This window comes from Molossus molossus, unplaced genomic scaffold, assembly GCF_014108415.1.
Source record: "Molossus molossus isolate mMolMol1 unplaced genomic scaffold, mMolMol1.p scaffold_m16_p_4, whole genome shotgun sequence".
Classification (NCBI taxonomy): Eukaryota; Metazoa; Chordata; class Mammalia; order Chiroptera; family Molossidae; genus Molossus; species Molossus molossus.
In genome coordinates, this window is record NW_023425377.1 from 66,770,051 (window position 1) to 66,789,213 (window position 19,163).

General features: G+C 51.4%; 1 protein-coding gene across 4 annotated transcripts; it reads left to right on the plus strand.

The window, feature by feature from the left end:
• Positions 1-565: 565 nt before the first annotated feature.
• LSM4 (LSM4 homolog, U6 small nuclear RNA and mRNA degradation associated) lies at positions 566-15,627 on the plus strand. 4 transcript variants are annotated; one of them, XR_004956556.1, is made up of 6 exons: positions 740-1,013; positions 4,490-4,531; positions 6,687-6,785; positions 9,612-9,795; positions 14,646-14,750; positions 15,558-15,622. XR_004956556.1 is itself a non-coding variant. In XM_036242058.1 (5 exons), exons 1-5 carry the CDS (start codon positions 698-700, stop codon positions 11,384-11,386), a joined length of 420 nt encoding a protein of 139 aa, XP_036097951.1. In that variant the 5' UTR covers positions 566-697; the 3' UTR covers positions 11,387-11,621. The 4 variants fall into 4 exon arrangements, 3 of the variants coding, with proteins under 3 accessions (XP_036097951.1, XP_036097952.1, XP_036097950.1); XM_036242058.1 differs by lacking the exons at positions 740-1,013; positions 14,646-14,750; positions 15,558-15,622 and adding exons at positions 566-700; positions 11,295-11,621; XM_036242059.1 differs by lacking the exon at positions 14,646-14,750 and having other exon boundaries at positions 741-1,013; positions 15,558-15,627.
• The last annotated feature ends 3,536 nt before the right edge of the window (positions 15,628-19,163 follow it).

Below are 19,163 nucleotides of genomic sequence, written 5' to 3' on the forward strand. Positions count from 1 at the left end.
TAGGTGCTCTATAAATATTTATTGCACGCCCATGCATTGTGCTTAGTATGTGTTTGGTGTTGTCCAAAGTGCTTACATATGGCTTAACTCGGCTCATCCTCACTGCAACCTTCCACAGCAGACACTATCATTATACCCATTTTATAGGGGGGATAACTAAGAGTCAGAGAGGTACAGTCAGGATTCCAACTTACCAAAAGATGTGCCTTGGATAACGACCAACTACAACTGTGAAAACACAAGAGTAGGAGCCCGAACGCATTTCCTAATAACCGTGGAGCCTTGGTTTCTCCAACTGCAAGATGGAATGAGTAACCAGCTTTCCGAAACCACAGCCTATAGCCCAGATCAGCTTGTGTTTCATGTGAGCATGCGCTCTCATCCTCAAGGCCTCCGGCGCCGGCGCCGGCGCCGGCGCGCGTTGCTCTGCTCCCTTTTGCAACACTTACCGCTGCACTTTACGGCTCTCATCTCTCATTCCTCTGGCGGGAACACGGCTCGCCCCGCCCCTTGTGCCTAGCAGGCCCCGCTCTACTCCACGTGGATTGGGTGCTTTTCCCTGAGCCCCGTGCTAACTGGCTCCCGTCGCTGCCATTCCATTCAGCTTAATAGCGCGCGGCGGGGAAGCTACCGGCGGGCGCGTGAACGGCAGCGTTGGCGTCGGAAGTCGCTGGTGGGCTAAGTCCCTGCCGACACCATGGTGAGGGCAAGGTGACGGCGAGTTTTCGCCAGGAAGCCGAGGCTGCGGCCTCCAAGGCCTCTCGGGGCTGGCGCTGGGGCAGGGCGACGCGGAGTGAGTGTGTAATCCCAGCCTCGAGGCCTGCCTTTCAGCCCCAGGCAGAGAAACTGAGACCGGAGAGGGCAGCGGGGTCTCCTCGGGTCTCCAGCGCATCGGTCTCTGGGAACAGGGTTGAACGAACGTGTAAACCATAGTATGGCGGCCCAGCCGCAGTTTTCCCATTTTGCAGATGGGGAAGCAGGCCGAAGAGGAAGGGCCCAGTGAATACAGAAGAGTGAGTTTGGCAGGGTTGTGTCCCGGAGTGCATCCGACCCAGTGTAACCTCATATTGGGGAGCTGGAATGCCAGGAAGTAAGGAGCTCGTCTGAGTTCTCAAGTTGAACTAGTTGTGGAGATTTCAGGGCTTGTAAGGCCCTTAAAATGTTAGTAGAACAACTTCCTGTGCCTCTCGTTTTCAGGCTGAAAAACAGACCCAGGAAAGGGGTTTGCTTCTCCCTGGATCACAAAGCAGGGGAGAGGACATTTTGAGCCACGAGTAGACTAACTGGGCTCTCTCTGTAACAAGGAAAAATTGAGAGTCTGACAGGGAAACAGGACCCCACAGAGGAATTCAGAATTGGGCCTCCTGGGAGAGTGCTTGGCCCATCAGCACCTGAGTCACTCTGAGACTGTTGCTGCATGTTTCTCAGGGTGGGTGAAGGTTCCCACAAATATTGCTGACTAGTACAAGAATTGAGAGAGGTGACCGGGTTCCTCTCTGCTGGAAGACAGAGTTGGTCCGAGGGGATGACAATGATTTCTCTTGGTTAACGTAAGCTCCATGGAGGCAGGATCTTTGTGTTTATCCTTGATATATTCTCGGAGTCTAGAACAGTGCAAAGTGCAGACTCATTTTTCAACTGGAAGAGTGTCCAGGAGTTAAGGCATGACATACCTCCAGTTCCCTGTGGTCATGGCAGCCCAAAGCAGAGGGCTAGGTATGTACGTGGGCATGGTCCATGGCAGCTTCTTGAATTGCGAACCTTAGGAGCCCATAGGGTCTAGGCCAGGATTGGTCCAAACCTGAGAACCAGATACCAAATGTGAGAAAGCCCAGAGAAAGGAATCCTGTTTCCTTTAGCTTTTCTGACTTGCCCAATTCCAGATGGCTCAGTCTCCCCCAGAACTGGGTGTCCAGCTCTCTCTCGTTTCCCTTGACCCCTTCATGCATATTCCTCTTACCCATGGAGTTTTAAGTTCTCCAGGATCTTCCCCCTCTTTCCTTCATCTCCAGCACAGTTTGGGGATGAGGATACAGATGTTAAAATATGGCCACTGCTTCTGGCCATTGCAGCAGTGGTGGGCTGTCTGGATGCCACCTCTCCCTTGAGCCTCTTATTTGTGGAGTGGGGCAAGCATCTCACCCACCCCATGTGCCCCCATGGGCAGTATGTGTATTTCCCTTGTTATTTGTTTAGCAAATATTTACTTTGTCTGTCTGGTGTGTGCCTGGCCCTGTGCTTGGCGCTGGACAAAGTCCACACCTGAGTTTTCCAGTCTAGCAGGAGGTGTGGTGTTTCAAGTCTAGCCAGGGAGACAAGTAAACAAGATAATTAGAGACTGGCTACATCCTATAATGGAAACAGCAGAAGGTGGCCCAGGTGGAAACCTCATTTCCTAAATGGGGTTATTATGAGGGCCTGGCAGAGGGAGGTGATGTTTGAGCAGCACCCCAGGCAGAGGGAACCGCAGGAGCAAAGGTTGAGCAGTAGGAACCTGCTTGGTGTGTGAAGAACAGAGTGGGCCAGTTTGCTGGAGACTTGCCAGGGCTGGCCTTGTGGCCCACCTGGGGAGTGGGTAATAGAGGGAAGCCAGGGGAGGGCTGGGAGCAAGTGCTGGTCCCTTCTGTGTTCCAGACGTCCTCTCAGCTACTTTGTGGATAGGGCACTGCCAGTGACAACTGTGGATGCTGTGGGTCCTCCAGAACTGTGCTGCCAGTAGCTGGGACGAGGTGGTAATGACCTGAGAGAAGCCATCATCAGCATAGGGGTTGTGTATGTCAAAAGGACATCTGTGGGTCCCCTGCTGACAGGCATCAGTCTACTTTTCACTGGCTTTACCAGGACCTTGCTCTGTGTCCCTGGGCAGTTCCCTCCTATGACCCTCCCTCCACCTCTTGGCAACTGAGTCCATTTTCCTTCTCACATTCCAGGGCTAGCCTGACCCTGTCCCCTCTGCAGGGATCTGGGAGGAGGACCCAGGTGTCTCATCACCTTGGTTCAGATTCCCACTACCCTGTAGCTTCTCCATAGTAAAAGGCAATCCGGGCATGTGGCCCCAAGTTCGGATATGAGCATCCTGTTTCTCCTTCACGACCTGGGTACAGTGTCACACAGATGGCACCCAAAGGAGAGGGCAGGAGCTGTGGGTTGGCCATGTTGGTCGCCAACCTGCCCATCCTCCTTGGAGCAACTGCCTCCTCCATGTGGCCCGTTCTTATCTTGCCAGTCCAGGAAGCCAGTACAGGAAATGGGCTTGGGCCTGGCTTCCTGTTGTCGCTGGACGTCCCCTGGTGACTCTTAGGGAAGGCCTGTGAGATACTGGATTTGCCCCCAACCCAAAACCTTTCATGGTGAGCCATGCTATGGGGGTTGAGAGCCACTTATGTCTCCATAGGAGACACCTTCCAGTTCTACCACCTGGAGAAACAGCTGCCCCAAATTGAATGGGGAGTGTGAGACTAGGGCAGGATGAAGCAAAACCTCATTTCTCCTTGAGGCAGTTTCCTGTCTGCAGGGCCCTCAGTCCAGAACCTTCATCTAGCCATACTGAATGGGCTGCCATTGTACCCTAGACCCAAGCACTGCCACCTGAGTTACCTTCTGGAGAGCCAGAAGTGGCTCCAGTGTACGGGTCCTGATTTGTATTCCCAAAATGAGAAGAGCTGATTCCCACCCCCCACCCTGTTACACCATGTTTGTTATAAAAAAGAAATTCTGTAATGATGGAAAAAGAAATATCTTTAAAGCCTACCTTATCTGGATGAGCTTTAAAAGACTCCATCCTTTATCTGTCATCTGTTGCATTAACCATAAACTTTTTCTAGAATGTTTATTCCTCTTACCTGGTGAATTCCTGTCTTTGAAAACCCAGTTCAGATGTGGCTTCCTCAGATCAAGATAGAGTCCCCATTGTGCCTTGCCTGGTTACTCTTGGTCCAGTTGGGGCTGCCCTCTGCTACGGACACACGGGGTCAAGCCAAGCTCTCTCTCTCACTAGCTCTAGTGCTGGGTAACATTCTCAGCCTCTAAGCCTTAGTATCCTCATTCATAAAGAGAGGGTGAAGATAACCATACACAGTGCTGGAAATGAAAGACCTGAAGCTGCATGTATTTCTGTGGATGCGTCTCAGACATCAGTTGAGCAAAACAGCAGCAGAGGGACCTGTACTCTGTGATGCTATTGATAAGCATGGCAGGTGTGAGGAAAATGTACAGTGTAAGTTATAAAAACAAACAAATAACTAAACGGTCACCACTAGGCCTAGGTGTCAGCTGCTGCCTCTCGGAGGGGAGATGGGACTTGAGACAGACATTCTTTGCTAAACTGGGAGGCAGCTGTTTGGAAGAGGAGGAGAATGCCTCTTCCTTTATGGGGTTTAGGCATGTGTGCTCCTGTATCCCTGGTGCTATCGTGAGATCCTGCCCAGAGGCCTGGGGCTCCCAGGAGCTGATTAAATAGACATATCGTGTGCCCTTGATTGCCTTTCAGCTCCCGTTGTCACTGCTGAAGACGGCTCAGAATCATCCCATGGTATGTGCCATCTGGGACGGTGAGTTTCAGTGGGGACCAGCCTCAGCACAGGGACAGGGACACTAGGTGAAGGGTGAGGTGCCTCCAGCCAAACCTGCTTTCCTGCCTATCCACAAAACAGCAGTTTGTTCTCTTCCTTCCCACATGGGTCAGTACTGCTGTCATTTTTGCTGCTTATAAAAGTAATGTGTCCTTATTAAAAATGTCAAACGGGCCCTGGCTGGTTTGGCTCAGCAGTTCCAGCATTGGCCTGCGGTCCAGAGAGACCCAGGTTCGGTTTCCGCTAAGGGCACATACCTTGGTTGCAGTTTGTCTTCAGCCCTGGTTGGGTCGTGTGGGAGGCAGCCACTTGATGTGTCCCTTTCACATCAATGTTTCTCTCTCTCTCCCTCCCACACTATCAGAACAAAATATTGAAAAATGTCCTCGAGTGAGGATGAAAAAAAAAAGTCAAACGGATAAAAAGTCAAATGTGAGTTAGACTTACAGTGGAAGGGCCTCTGCATATATTTATTTTCTTTGTTTTTTGTTTTTCTCTTTTTAATCTTTTTTTTTTTTTTTTTTAATCTTCACCCAAGAACATTTTTGCATTTACCTTTCAGATAGGGCAGGAGGAAGCGAGGGAGGAAGAGAGAGAGAAACATCGATGTGAGATGTTTCAACCAGGGCCAGGGATGAACCACAACCGAAGTGCATGCTGTTAGCGGGAACCAAACCCGGGACTCTGGTCCATGGGCTGACACTCTAACCACTGAGCCAAACCAGCCAGGGCTGTTTTGTTTTGTTTTGTTTTGTTTTCTTTCTTTTTTCTATGTTACCTAGGTATTCCAGTGAGAGAGCTACTTTAGGAGAGTCCTTTTTTTTTTTTTAAGGTTATTTTTATTGATTTTACAGAGAAGAAGGGAGAGGGGGAGAGAGAGAAACATCGATGCAAGAGAACATCAATTGGCCACCTCCTGCATGCACCCCCACTGGGGATTGGGCCCACAACCTGGGCATGTGCCCTGACCAGAAATCGAACTGGCAACCTCTGGGTGCATGGGTCGCCGCTCAACCACTGAGCCACACTGGCTGGGCTGATTTGTTTTCTTTTTATTCAGTATAATTTAAATACCATAAAACTCAACCTTTTAAGGTGAACAATGAGCCCTGGCCAGTTTGGCTCAGCGGTTAGAGCGTCGGCCTGCGGTCTGGAGAGACCCGGGTTCGGTTTCCGCTAAGGGCACGTACTTCGGTTGCAGTTTGTCCCCGGCCCTGGTTGGTCGTGCGTGTGGCAGCCACTCAATGTGTCCCTTCACGTCGATGTTTCTCTCTTTCTCTCTCTCCCTTCCTCTCTCTCCCTCCCACTCTGTCTGTACAAAAAAATGGAAAAATGACCTCGGGTGAGGATAAAAATAAATAAATAAATAAAGTGAACAATGAAATGGCCTTTAGTACATTCACGATTTGTACAACCATCACCTATCTCTGGACCCAGAACATTTCCATCACCCAAATGAGACCTCATCCTCATTAGCAATTACTCCGCATCCTTCTCACCCAGTCCCTGAGAACCACCAATCTAATTCCTGTCTATGGATTTGCCTCTTCTGGACACTTTATATAACACGTGTCCTGTGTGTTTGGCTTCTTGCATTTAGCGTGATGTTTTTAGGGTTCATCCACATTGTATTGTGTGTCAGTGCTTTACTCCTTTTTGTGCTGAATAATATTCCATTGTGTGGATGATGTGTTTATCCATTCACCAGTTGATGTACATTTGGGTTGTTTCTATTGGCTATTTGTGAATATTTGGCTTCTGTCAATGTTTTGTGTACATATTTTTTTTTGGATATATGCCTTTGTTTCTCTTGGGCAGCTACCTGAGTTGGTTCTTTGTTAAATCACAACCTTTGTTGTTTTGGTGTGTTCCCCCCCCCACACACACACACAAAGGTTCTCTCAGAGAAAATCTACAATGCCCAGGAAAGTATGCAGAGAAAGCAGAACATGTTCTGTAAGATGGACCTCTCCTGGGGCCCGGACACTGTGTGCAGTGGCCCCTGGGTCCTGAAAGGAGTGGAGGACATGTCTGAATGAGATTAGGGCTGCTCTGACTAGCAGGGGTGCACTTCCCTTGGGTCCTGTGGCTGACTTGGGTCCTGTTTCTCTGTAGTTAGTGGAGCTTAAAAACGGGGAGACGTACAATGGGCACCTGGTAAGCTGCGACAACTGGATGAACATCAACCTGCGCGAGGTGATCTGCACATCCAGGGTGAGTATCCTGAGCTGGAGTCTGTGCCCAGCACCTGGAGGCATTGGGTGGGGCAGGCAGGCATGGGGAGTAGGAGTGACGTGACCAGGAGCGCACACTTGGGCTGGAGTCTTACAGAGCCTCAGCATTCTGGCTTCCAAATGGAGTGAAGGCGCTTCCCTGCACCTTTTGGGAGGAGTAGGAGTGCTTACTCAGCCTACAAGTCACCCTACCGGGGGCAGGGCCTGAGGGATAGGGCTCCAAGTGCCCCAGTGCCCTGGACTTTGAACCTGTGAGGACTATGTACCTGTGGGGATTCTTCTCTAACAGGTACTGAGTTGCCATTTCTGTCCTCCCACCATTGCTTCCACCCCTGACCAAGAAGGACTCAGGCCTGAAAGGGCATTTCTGGCTACAAGTCCCTGCTTTACTGGCGGGGGTTGGCCTCCAGGTTGGCCTTCCTGTCAGCCTTGGCTGCTGCCGTTCCAGATTGAGGCCATGGCTTATCCAGGCCACCAGGGGGCGAGGATGGCCCTGTGGCCCCAGAGGCTTGTTTACCTCCCCAGGCCTGAAGCCAGGAAGTGAAGGGCCAGAACCTGAGCCACCAGGGCTGGGGGAGGGTCCCTGGGGTCACAGGTTGGCATGACCCCACAGCTGTGAGGACAAGCACAGTGGTGGAGGCAGGCCCCCTCCCACTAGCTTGCATGGGCTCTGTCCTTATGCCTGGACTCCATTGTTGGTCCCTATGCTGGTGACAGCACCCCAAGTTACAGAGGAAAAGCTGGTAGGGGCCCCAGCCAGGGTGGGGTTGTCTTGAGCCTGTGGGCAGTGTGTCCCTAGGGTTTGCCATGCCAGAGTAAAGCACAGTGTAAGGCAGCTACCCTACCCCTGGCCCATCCTTCTGGATGGTTCACACTCGAACAGGCAGATTGGTGGGCATGACCCCTTCCCTCACCTACACAGCTACGTGACCTGCTTCTTGTAATGGTACATTGTGGAGCTTCCACATCAGCTAGAAGCTCTCTCTTGGTTTTTTTGCTACATGTCAGGCAGCAGGTGTGTGAGCAGCTCCTTGTGGCTTTAGCAGACAGTGCTGTAGTACATAACCTTGCATGCATGTCCTGCACATGGCCAGTGGGTCTGTGTCACTTGTGGGACCTAGAACCAACCACTGGGTTTGAGATGAGGTTGGTCTAGCCTCCAGAGTCAACTAAGCCTAGAAACATGGCTCCTCTGGGCAGTTTCCTCTGTAACCAGGTGGTTAGGAGGAAAGGCTGGGATGTGGTTTGAAATCCCTTGGGCAGTGGGTGGCAGAGTCCAGAGACCCTGTCACAGGGAAGCCTGGGTTGGGAGATGCTAAACTACTGCCATAGAAAGCAGAGTGAGCCCTGGTTTCCGCAGGGAGCGCACTGGGCCCAGGCTGTCGTTGGCTGAGGGAGAGCTGAGCAAGAAGCCAGCCCCAGCCCTGGCCTCGGGCTTCCATATAATCCTGTTTCTATCTGGCTGTACTTTGCATCCCCACAGACTTGGCCCCTCGCCCACTCTTTCTGAGAAAGGAATGTGCAGGGCCTCGTGGGGTTCCTGTGTGGGATGGGAGCTCATATACGTTCCTGGGAAGAGTCAGCCCTCGAATGTTCCGTCTGACCTTCTGAATGCCTCTGCTGGGCCAGACCAGACTGCTGGCAAGTGTCAGATGAGAGGATGGGATTTCAGGGGAGGCAAGTCTTGTCAAGGACCAGAGTTAGCTGGACAAGAAAAGGTAGGAACAGTGTGTGCAAAGTACTAGGGGCTGGAAACCCTCCTGTGTTTAAGAAAGTTTCATCTGGAAGATGTGTTTAGTGCCCACAGAGGGCTGCCAGAGTGGGGCTGGATATTGGGCCCTCAGGAGCCATGCTGTGTTTGGACCAAGGGGGCCTTAATTGGATTCTAATGGGGAGAGGTCTTGGTCTGATTTCTAAGGGTGTGGGCGGGGGGGGGGGGGGGGGGGAGGCTTCTGGCTTTAGGTAGTAGGGTGGGGCTAGAAAACTAATCTGATGGAAGAGGCCCCAGGCTCCTGCCCAAGGGCAGCAGGATGGAACTTCAAGGGAAGGCCTTGTGGTGGTTCCAGGGTATTGGGGGTGGAGGGCAGTCCATGTCCTAGGAACCACAGGTTTTGACTTTGAGAGCCCCCTTATGTCTCCAGCCTCAATTAGCTCCCCTGAAAACTCGCATCTTGGGGAGCTGCCCCTGGTGAGTGCCAGACCTGCCTCCTCACCCTCCTCGCAGCCCTCTTCACCTGTCACGTAGGGTCTTTATCCTGCTTCCCTGTGTCCCACACCAAGCTCAGACCCTGGCAGGAGATAGTTGGATGAATGAATGAGTCAGCTCCAGGTCCAGCTCAGTGGATCGATCTGATGCCCACACAGATCTGGGCCTTAAGTTCTCGTGTCCATACCTGACTGTGTCTGGGCATGGCATGGCACCTCCCTAGAAGAGGTTTCAGAAGGTGGGTTCTAGAAAGCTGGGGGAAGGAGCAAACAGGAACTGGGCTGTGGAAGTACCTGGTGCATGGGGCAGCTCACCACCCTGGACTTTGGGCTGCAGGTAACAAACCCCATCCCACACTGGAGGACAGGTTGAGGCCCTGGAGACTGTCTCCCATGTAACCCTGCTGCCCTTCCTCATGTACCAAGGGTGCTGAGGATCTGTTGAGACCTCACTGGAGGGGTCTCATGTTGTGTCTGGGACTGTGAACTTGGCAGCCTACTGGGGTGATGTCAGGTAGAAGTGACCTGGGACCACCCAGCTGTCTGTACTCACTCTGCAGGGACCCCCATGGATCTGAGATCCCCACCCCCTCTCATGCAGGATGGGGACAAGTTCTGGCGGATGCCCGAGTGCTACATCCGAGGCAGTACCATCAAGTACCTGCGCATTCCTGACGAGATTATTGACATGGTCAAGGAAGAGGTGGTGGCCAAAGGTCGTGGCCGTGGTGGCCTGCAGCAGCAGAAGCAGCAGAAAGGCCGTGGCATGGGGGGTGCCGGGCGAGGTAGGCCTTACACACATGCACGCACACTAGTGGCCGCAGCACGTGGCATCCATTTAGGCTCAATGTTGACATTCTTGACTGGTGCTCTCACAGTGCAGTGGGGCTGGCTCTGGGCCCTCCCCTCAACAGAGCTAGCAGAGCGGTGACTCAGGGCTCTTGTGGAGTGGCTCCTGCTGCTGACTGCTACTTACCCCTACCCAGACCCCAACCTGGTGTCCCAGCTGAGTCCTTGGTGCTCTTAGCTTCAGGTCCAGCCCAGCAGATTGATCTGGTGCCCACACAGACCTGGGTCTTAAGCCCTCCTCTTTATACCTGTCTGTATCTGGACATAGCATGGCACCTCCCTAAGCCTCAGTTTCCCCTCTGTAGACAGGGTCTGGCAGTGCCTTCATCAGGCTGTGGGCTAGGACCCCACCTCAGGGCCTGGCACAGGACCCTTCCCTGACTCCTTGATACAAAGCCAAGGTGACACCTTTTTGATTGACTCCTCCTCACTGCCCCAACATGACGACTCTGGTGTAAAATTAAATTTGTTGTGCAGTCAGTTGGGGCCCTAGCCCAGATGCTGTCTGTAAACCCCACCTTCCTGGTTGGGCTCCTGCTCTTGGAGTGGCCTGGCTTTTTCTCCCTTGTCTGTGGGGGCCTTCTGCCTGCCAGGCCTGGAGCCAGCCCTCATTCAGGCTCAGGTGACAGGAGTGAACCACAGGGCAGAAGGCGGGAGGGCCCTCCAGGCAGAGGGTGAACAAGAACTGGGGGTTAGCCCTGGCCAGTTTGGCTCAGCGGTTGGAGCATCGACCTGCGACCTGCGGACTAGAGAGTCCTGGGTTTGGTTTCTGCTAGGGGCACGTACCAAAAAAAAAAAGAGCAAGGGGTTAGTGGGGCCCCAGGTTTTCGGGGCCTCTCTCATACCTGAGGCCAGGCTCTTCGCATGGGGAGGGGGTTACCACTGATGACTGAGCTGCAGGGAGAGTTGGGGGTGTGGCCTGCTCAGACCACTCCTGAGAGAAGCCCCAGGAACTCCAGGTGGAAATCTCACAGAAGCCTCCTTGGCAAAGCTGGTCTTGACCCATGAAAGGTGAGGTGGTGCAAACCCTGCCAGCATTGGTTTCTCTACCCACAGGGTGGTGTTAGCATAAGGGAGGTCCTGGGTCCCCAGTGTAGACCTTAGCCTCAGAGTTGGGGGGTCTCTGCTCCACCCCTGGCCAGAGTCCCACCCGTCTTGGTTCCTGCTTCCCCCTCCCCAGCCTAAGCCCCCAGCCTCGCCCTGGACCCTCTCTCCCAGGAAGTCTGATCCAAGCCCCAATGTGACTTGTTGCTCACCTCTGTCCTCCCTTGCACTCTGGAGGATCTGGTGGTCTCTGCATGCCCAGCTCTGGTCAGACACCCCACCCCAGGTTTTCAGCCTGCTTTCCCCACTTTACAGAAGGGGTCACTGCGGCTCAGAGGGGTTAGAATACCTGGAGCCTGGCTCCCATGCGGCCTCCACTTCTGTCCTGCAGGTGTGTTTGGCGGCCGTGGCCGAGGTGGGATCTCAGGCACTGGCAGAGGTCAACCAGAAAAGAAGCCGGGCAGGCAAGCGGGCAAACAGTGAGCTGGTCCTGCGTCCCCCAGAGATTTGAGCCCTCCCCACCAGGCTTCGCATCTGCTCTAGTCTACGAGTCTGTTCAAAACAACAGAGGAGGCTGGTGTTAGGGGGGATCCCTACCTGTGCATTTTGTGATTCTCTTTATGTTAAATCCCTTTTTATTTTTAAATTGATTTTTGAGAGAAACATTGATGTGAAAGAAACATCGATATTGATCGCCTGGCTCCTACATGCTCCCCAACTGGGGATGGAACCCACAACCTGGGTATGTGCTGTGACCTTTTGGTGTATGGGATGGTGCTCCAACCAACTGAGCCACCCAGCCAGGGCATTAAGTCTTTTTCTTAAGCTAGCATGTTTACAGTTGGAAATGTTATTTGGTGTTTTTTGACTTTGTGAAGTTGCAGCCAACTTGATTCCTGGAAGGCTCTGTGTTAATGCATCTTTAGAGCCTTACCCTTGTGTTAACTGGGGCATTGTCCAAAATGGTTTGTTTTGTAGCTCATGCTGGATCTCTGTATGGTGAACAGCGGAGGAGATTTTCATTTTAAGCTTTTTGCCCTGAGATTGATAGTCCAGGGAGTTTTCCCGAAACAGACCTGAAATTGTCTTTTTATTTTTTATTTCATTTTATTTTTCATGTGCACAACCAATGGACATAGACATTCGGTTGGGCAAAGCAGGAGGGGGGTGGGAGTGAGAAGGAGGGGGTCAGTGGGGGACATCTGTAATACTTTCAACAATAAAAAAAAAGAAATAGTCTTTTTAAAACAAATCTCTGACACGTCTCAGAAGCTGTTGTGGGGAAGTTATTGGGCCCTGTTCCTTTGCCTCCTGTCTCCCTCTTTGTGTTACAAAAATAAAAACAAAACACAACTACAAACCACAGATCCAAAATTTCTTTTGAGCCACCCAGCACATATAACGTAGTATGTGGTGTCCTCAAAAGGTACAGACCCGCAAGAAGTTTTATTTCTAGAGCTGTGGCCCATCTCACCGAGGGTAAACATTTCAACAAGATACTTATCCCATGTCCCTGGGATGTTTTCTTATGAAAGGCAAGGTCTGAGACTGGTGTGGGAGCACCGGCTGCCCCAGGTTTGCAGGAAACCCCTTCCCTTTTTGTAGAGATGTGAGAGGTGGGGATGGGAGCCAGCAGGCACCCATAAGGCCCAGGCTTGCCACCAATATTCTGCTCTGTTTTACAAGCACCATTCACACCAGAGTTTAACCAGACAGACTGCTTCCAGGAATATATGGATTTTCTTGAGCTTTTTCCCTCCTCTCCAAGGCACCACCATCCACATTGCCTGAAACATTGAAGCCCCACTTTTTAATTTATTTTTTTAATATTTTTTTCTTTTAATGATTTCTTAGAGAGAGAGGAAGGGAGGGAGAGTGAGAGAGAAACATCGATGAGAAAGAACATTGACCAGCTGCCTTCTGCATGCCCCACACTGGGGATCGGGCCCCACAACCTGCGCATGTGCCCTGACTGGGAATTGAACCAGTGACCTCTTGGTGCATGAGTTGACACTCAACCACTGAGCCACACCAGCTAGGCTGAAGCACCACTTTTGCAAAGCTTCCAGTGTCATTGTCTGTGGACTGATTTTCTAAGTATAGGCATGTGCCAGGAGATGAATACTGACCACTTGTCACCATGTTGAGACCTGTTTTTAAAATTTTTTTTTCTTTATTTATTTTTAGAGAGAGAGAGAAACATCAATGAAAGAGAATATCGATTGGTCACCTCCTGGATGCCCCCAACTGGGTATTGGGCCCACAACCTGGGCATGTGCCCTGACCAGGAATCGAACCGATGACCTCTTGGTGCATGGGTCAACGCTCAACCACTGAGCCACACCGACCAGGCTTGAGACCTGTTTTGAGGGGGTAGGGAGTATAATAGAAGATGTTGCCCTGGAAACTCCACTTTTGGGATCTACAAAGTGTTAGAGGAGTCTCCAAGTCTGAAAGATCTCTAAACTGTAGATTTCTCCACCCTATCTCAAGAATGTGGTCTGGCCCTGGCCAGTTTGGCTCAGCAGTTAGAGCGTCGGCCTGCGGTCCGGAGAGACCCAGGTTCGGTTCCCGCTAAGGGCACGTACTTCGGTTGCAGTTTGTCCCTGGCCCTGGTTGGTCGTGCGGGTGGCAGCCACTCGATGTGTCCCTTCACGTCGATGTTTCTCACTCTCTCCCCCTTCCTCTCTTTCCCTCCCACTCTATCTGTACAAAAAATGGAAAAATATCCTCAGGTGAGGATAAAAAAAAAAAAAAAAAAAAGAATGTGGTCTGCCCCCACCCCAACCTCTATACCTCCATCATTGTTTCTTCCTGGTTGCACCCCTTTTGGAACCTACTGCTGTCTGAATCTTTGTCTAATAAAGCAACACTTTGGCCTGGCTGGAGATGGGGTGGGTGGTCTGTGGTTCAAGGCTGCTGACAGGGCTGAAGAGGCAAGAAGTAAAGGACTGGTGGGTAAGGAGGAGCCCTCTTCCCAGCACCCCGCCCCCCCATCACATTGCACACGGGTCCCCATACAGGCCTCTGGGGACTGGCAACAGGGCTCCTGCTGCAGTTATATCAGGTGGAGCTGTGATGAAATGGGGTCTCTGAGATCAGATGTCCCAAGGGCTGTGATGGGAAGTTTTTAGAGGCCTGCACCGTCCTGCTCCTGGCAGTTTGACTGGACCAAGAGTGTCCAGAGGCTCCTAGCACCCTTCTGAAGTTCAGGGCCCTAAATCTGTCTCTGGTCTCCACACTGCCCTCAGCCCCAGCCCACCCCAAGCCTGTGTAATCTTTATTTTATTTTTATTTTTTAAATGTTTTTAGAGAGAGGAAGGGAGATGGGGAGAGGCCAACATTGATTGGCTGCCTCCTGCATACCCGCTACTAGGGATCAAGCCTGCAACCAAGGCATGTGCCCTGGCTGGGAATCAAATCTCTGACCTTTTTGGTCCATGGGACCTTTTTGGTGCATGGGATGACAATCTTCTGAGGCATACCCTCCAGGGCAAGCCTATGTAATCTTGTGCTCACCTGGCCAGCTGTCCTGTCTTCTCACCCCAGACCTGAGCCACTGCCCTAGTCCGGTGCGTAGGTGACTTGGCTTCCTGAATGCTGTCTTGAGCTGGCTGTTGGGACAGCCCTGTTTCAGTCTTCTTCCTGGTTGGTTTCAAGAAATCAGCCTCAGCCTCTCACCAAGAAGAGAAACCAAAAGCAGGGGCCTCAATCTTTCTTTCTGTTCTGATGGTCTCAGCAGGGTCTGCACCCTCTCGGCGGACAGTGCAGGATCCTTGAGTGTGGCAGTGACCTCCTCCCCCTGGAGTTTGCTCCTGGTTGTCATCAGGGAACCTCATGTGCCCAGGTGTGACAGCCTGGGGTTAAGAGCCTGTTTCTGGGACTTACAGCCATCTGGGAGGGGACTCTGTTGCTTTTCTGTGACACCCCTGCCAGCACACGCTGAATCATTCCTCCTTAGAGTACTGCCCTGAGCCCACCACCCCCAACTCCTCCAGGTGGTGCGATGACAGCTGTCCTTTGCACCTTCCAGTTGGACCTTGGTGCCAGGCACATCCTGGCATTGGCAGGATGTGTCTCCAGTGGCTTAGCATGTGCCCCAGTGTCCTCTGCCATCCCCCTGTGGACAAAGGGCTGCTTAGCTAATGGGTGAAGGCCTGATGTCCACTCAACGCCACTGGGAGAAGCTACCTGACATGAGAGCAGAGGGCTGACTTAGGACAGAAGAACAGGGGCTACAACCCAGGTGCTTTTGGAGACGAAAGCAAAAGTAGGGAGTAGAGGTGGCCAGAAGGCAAGAGGGTGATATGTGAAAAGGGCTTGAGGGAGGCAAGAGAGCCAGCCATATGGGGGAAGAATGTTCAGATAGAGAAACAGCCTGTGCAAAGGCCCTGTGCAGATTGGTAATGAGCAAAGAGAGGGAGGCAGGAAATGGGGTGGATGCATGCCCTGAGCGAGATGAAAAATCACAGAGGGTTCTGGAACACAATGAGGCAAGGGTAGAAGCCAGGAGACCAGGAAGAGGTACTTCTGGGGACTCAGCTCAGGGTGGAGGCTATGAGGTGGAACAAGGCAAGGGTGCTGTGAGGACCCAGGCAGACGAGCTCCTCATTCCACAGGAAGCTCAGGACACTAAGGTAGGACTTTTCCACAGAGTAAAGTGGGATGCCTCAAGGAGCGGACACAGTCAAACCATCTCCAAAGAACAATAAGGCACTGGCCATGGGAAAACAGCAGAGAACAGGTGATGGATACAGCAAGTGGAAAGCTCCTGAGATTCTATGGCCTGCTCCTACAGATAGGCACAGAGAGGGTAAGCAACTGACCCTAGGTCACAGCTCCTCCCTCTGTTGCCTCCTTGAACTTGGAGGATCCATTTACCTTCTCTCAGTTCTGTTGTGTTAAGCAGAGTCAGGAGTCGAGTCATTTGGTGCAGGGAGCAGGCAAGGTCAGCTCCTGCTTAAAAATTCACTCCCCTTGCCCTGGCCGGTTTGGCTCAGCGGTTGGAGCGTCTGCCTGCGGTCCGGAGAGGCCCGGGTTTGGTTCCCGCTGGGGGCGTGTGCCTCGGTTGCAGTTTGTCCCCGGCCCTGGTTGGTCGTGCAGGTGGCGGCCACTCGATGTGTCCCTTTCACATCGATGTTTCCCTCTCTCTCTCCCTCCCATTCTGTCTGTACAAAAAATGGAGAAATGTCCTCAGGTGAGGATAAAAAAAAAAAAAAATTCACTCCCCTTGAGGTATCACCTCACACCTGTCAGAATGGCCGCCATCAACAAAACATCAAACAAGTGCTGGCGAGGGTGTGGAGAAAAGGGGACTCTAGTACACTGCTGGTGGGAATGCAGACTGGTGCAGCCACTATGGAAAACAATATGGTGTTTCCTCAAAAAGTTAAAAATTGAACTGCCATTTGACCCAGTAATCCCACTTCCAGGAATATATCCTAAGAAGCCTGAAACACCAATCAGAAAGAATATATGCACACCTATGTTCATGGCAGCACTATCTACAATAGCTAAGATCTGGAAACAGCCCAAGTGTCCATCAATAGATGAGTAGATAAAAAAGCTGTGGTGCCCTGGTCAGTTTGGCTCAGTGCTTGAGCGTCGGCCTGCGGACCAGAGAGTCCTGGGTTCGGTTCCTGCTAGGGGCACGTACGACAAAAAAAAAAGCTGTGGTACATTTACACAATGGAATACTATGCAGCTGTACAAAAGAAAGCTCTCTTATCCTTTGAGATGACATGGAGGGACTGGGAGAGTATTATCCTAAGCAAAACAAGCCAATCAGAGAAAGTCAAATATTACATGGTCTCACTTATTTGTGGAATATAATGAACAAAACGAACTGATGAACAAAACAGACCCAGAGACATAGAAGTAGGGCACAGACTGACAAACATCAGAGGAGGGAGGTAGGGGGAAGGGAAGAGATAAACCACAGAACTTATATGCATGTATGCGTAAACATGGACATAGACGACGATGCTGGGGATGGGGTGGGGGTGGAGGGGATTGGGAGGAGGGTGCCAATGGGGGGAAAGGGGGAAATATCTGTAACTAAAATAAATTAATAAAAAATTTTTTAAAAATTTTCACTCCCCCTGCCCTGACCAGTTTGGCTCAGTTAAAGTGTCATCCTGCAGACCAAAGGGTTGTGGGTTTGATTCCCAGTCAAGGACATGTACCTGAGTTGTAGGTTTGATCCCTGGCACTGGTCAGGTTTGTGCTGGAGGCAGCCAGTTGATGTGTCTATTCCACATCGATGTTTCTCTCTCCCTCTTCCTCCCTTCCACTCTGTCTAAAAATCAATGGAAAAATATCCTCAGGTGAGGGTTAAACAATAAACAACAACAAAAATCCACTGCCCTTACTACAGCCTCAGCTGAGGGACAGGGTTCAAGGCACATAAAGGGTCCTGCGGGTTCAACCCTGTAGTGCCTTACTGGTGAGTGGACTCAACCTCATAGGAGCTGTTAGGAGGATTACAGGAGGGATGCTTAGTATACAGTTAAGTGTTCCCTCCTCCCTACCTCCCTCCTCTGATGTTTGTCAGTCTGTGCCCTACTTCTATGTCTCTGGGTCTATATTGTTCATCAGTTTGTTTTGTTCATTATATTCCACAAATAAGTGAGATCATGTGATATTTTACTTTCTCTGACTGGCAACTTGGATCCTGCCAGATGCTCCTTCAGGAACATTCCCCCATCACTGCAGTGTTGTTGTTGTTTTAATCTTCACCTGAGGATATTTTTACATTTATCTTCAGATGGTGTGGAGTGTCTGAAGTCTCACCCAGGACCCTCTTCATCTCTGTAAGTCTCTGGATAGCATGATTGGCCCATTGTTCAGGGGGGCCCCAAGCAGTGATACCATACTGTAGGCCGTGGCCAGGCCAATGTCCTCTGTGCCTCAGAGGCTGGCACCAGATGCCTGGGCTGGTGAGCAGTCACCTCGAAGGCCCCTAGTTCTACCCTGAGAGCTCCCTCCCAGTCTAGGCCCAGTCACCCAGAGGTGACTCACCCTCGCCCCGCCTCCACTGGAATCAGGCTCTGAAATAGTCACCCAGCTCACTCTCGGGAGTGGCTGTGGAAATATTTCAGGGCTACACTCAGTGCCTAAAAATATTCTGTGGGTCCTCATAAGTCTTCCCCCTCCTTCATTCCTTTCTGTTCCTTTAAAAACCATCCGTGAGCACCCCAGAGCCTGTCCCTCCATATTGTAATGCTCCAGCATGTTGAATGTCCCTGGTGACCAGGATGGAGAGTGTCCCTAAGTGTGTGTGGACTATGGCACAGTGGCCTCCCTCGTCACCATGGAGACGAGGACGCATTTCCCCAGAACATTCGAGAAGGGTGGCCTTTTCTGAAACCCCCAGGAGTCTATTTCTGGAGGGGAGAGGGAGTCCTGTGTGCAGCAACACTGCCTAGGGATATCTTACTCAGTTTTCCTTATAGGTGAGAAAATGACTCTTGCTGTTTGTGTTCATGACTCTGCAGGAAGCAGGGTCCCCAACAGTGCCCCCAGCTGGACTGAACCCCAAACATCCCCCTACTTGCTGTGGGACCCCATATAGGTTGTACATCCTTCTCTCTCCCCTGGGGGGCAAACTGTCCCCTCCAAGGCATCTAAACGTCTTTAATGTCATCCCAGCCACTCAGCCTCCTGGTCACACTCTGTCCTAACAGAGGAGGGAGAGGGAGAGAGAAACATCAATGCGAGAGAGCAAAACATTAATTGGCTGCTTGTCAGGGATTGAACCCCACAACCCGGACACATGCTCTGACCCAGAATCAAACTGGCAACCTTTTGGTGCACAACACCCAACCAACTGAGCCAAACTGGCCAGGGTCAGATTTCCTTAGTTTTTACCTAGTGTTGTTGTTTTAATCCTTACCTGAGGATATTTTTACATTTATATTCAGACAGAGTGGGAGGGAAGGAGAGAGAGAGAGAGAGAAACATCGATTGGCTGCCACCTGCACAACCCCAACTGGGGCCAGGGAGAAACTGCAACCGAGGTATGTGCCCTTGGCCAGAATTGAACCCGGAACTCCCTGGTCCGCAGGCCAATGTGCTAACCACTGAGCCAAACCAGCCCGGGCTACTCAGTGTTCTTTTTATTATTTTTATGGGGCTAAGATTCACTAACATAAAATTAACCATTTTTATGTATTTTTTTTTATACTCACCCGAGGACATTTTTCCATATTTTGTTCAGATGGAGTGGGGAGGGAGGGAGAGAGAGAGAGAGAGAAACATC

Bases quoted from the DNA above. Each gene is read 5' to 3' on its own strand.
- LSM4 (XM_036242057.1), top strand. From the start codon at position 969: ATGGGGAAGCAGGCCGAAGAGGAAGGGCCCAGTGAATACAGAAGA. The intron at 4,532-6,686 runs GTATGTGCCATC...GTTTCTCTGTAG, and splicing joins CGGCTCAGAATCATCCCATG to TTAGTGGAGCTTAAAAACGG. The intron at 6,786-9,611 runs GTGAGTATCCTG...CCTCTCATGCAG, and splicing joins AGGTGATCTGCACATCCAGG to GATGGGGACAAGTTCTGGCG.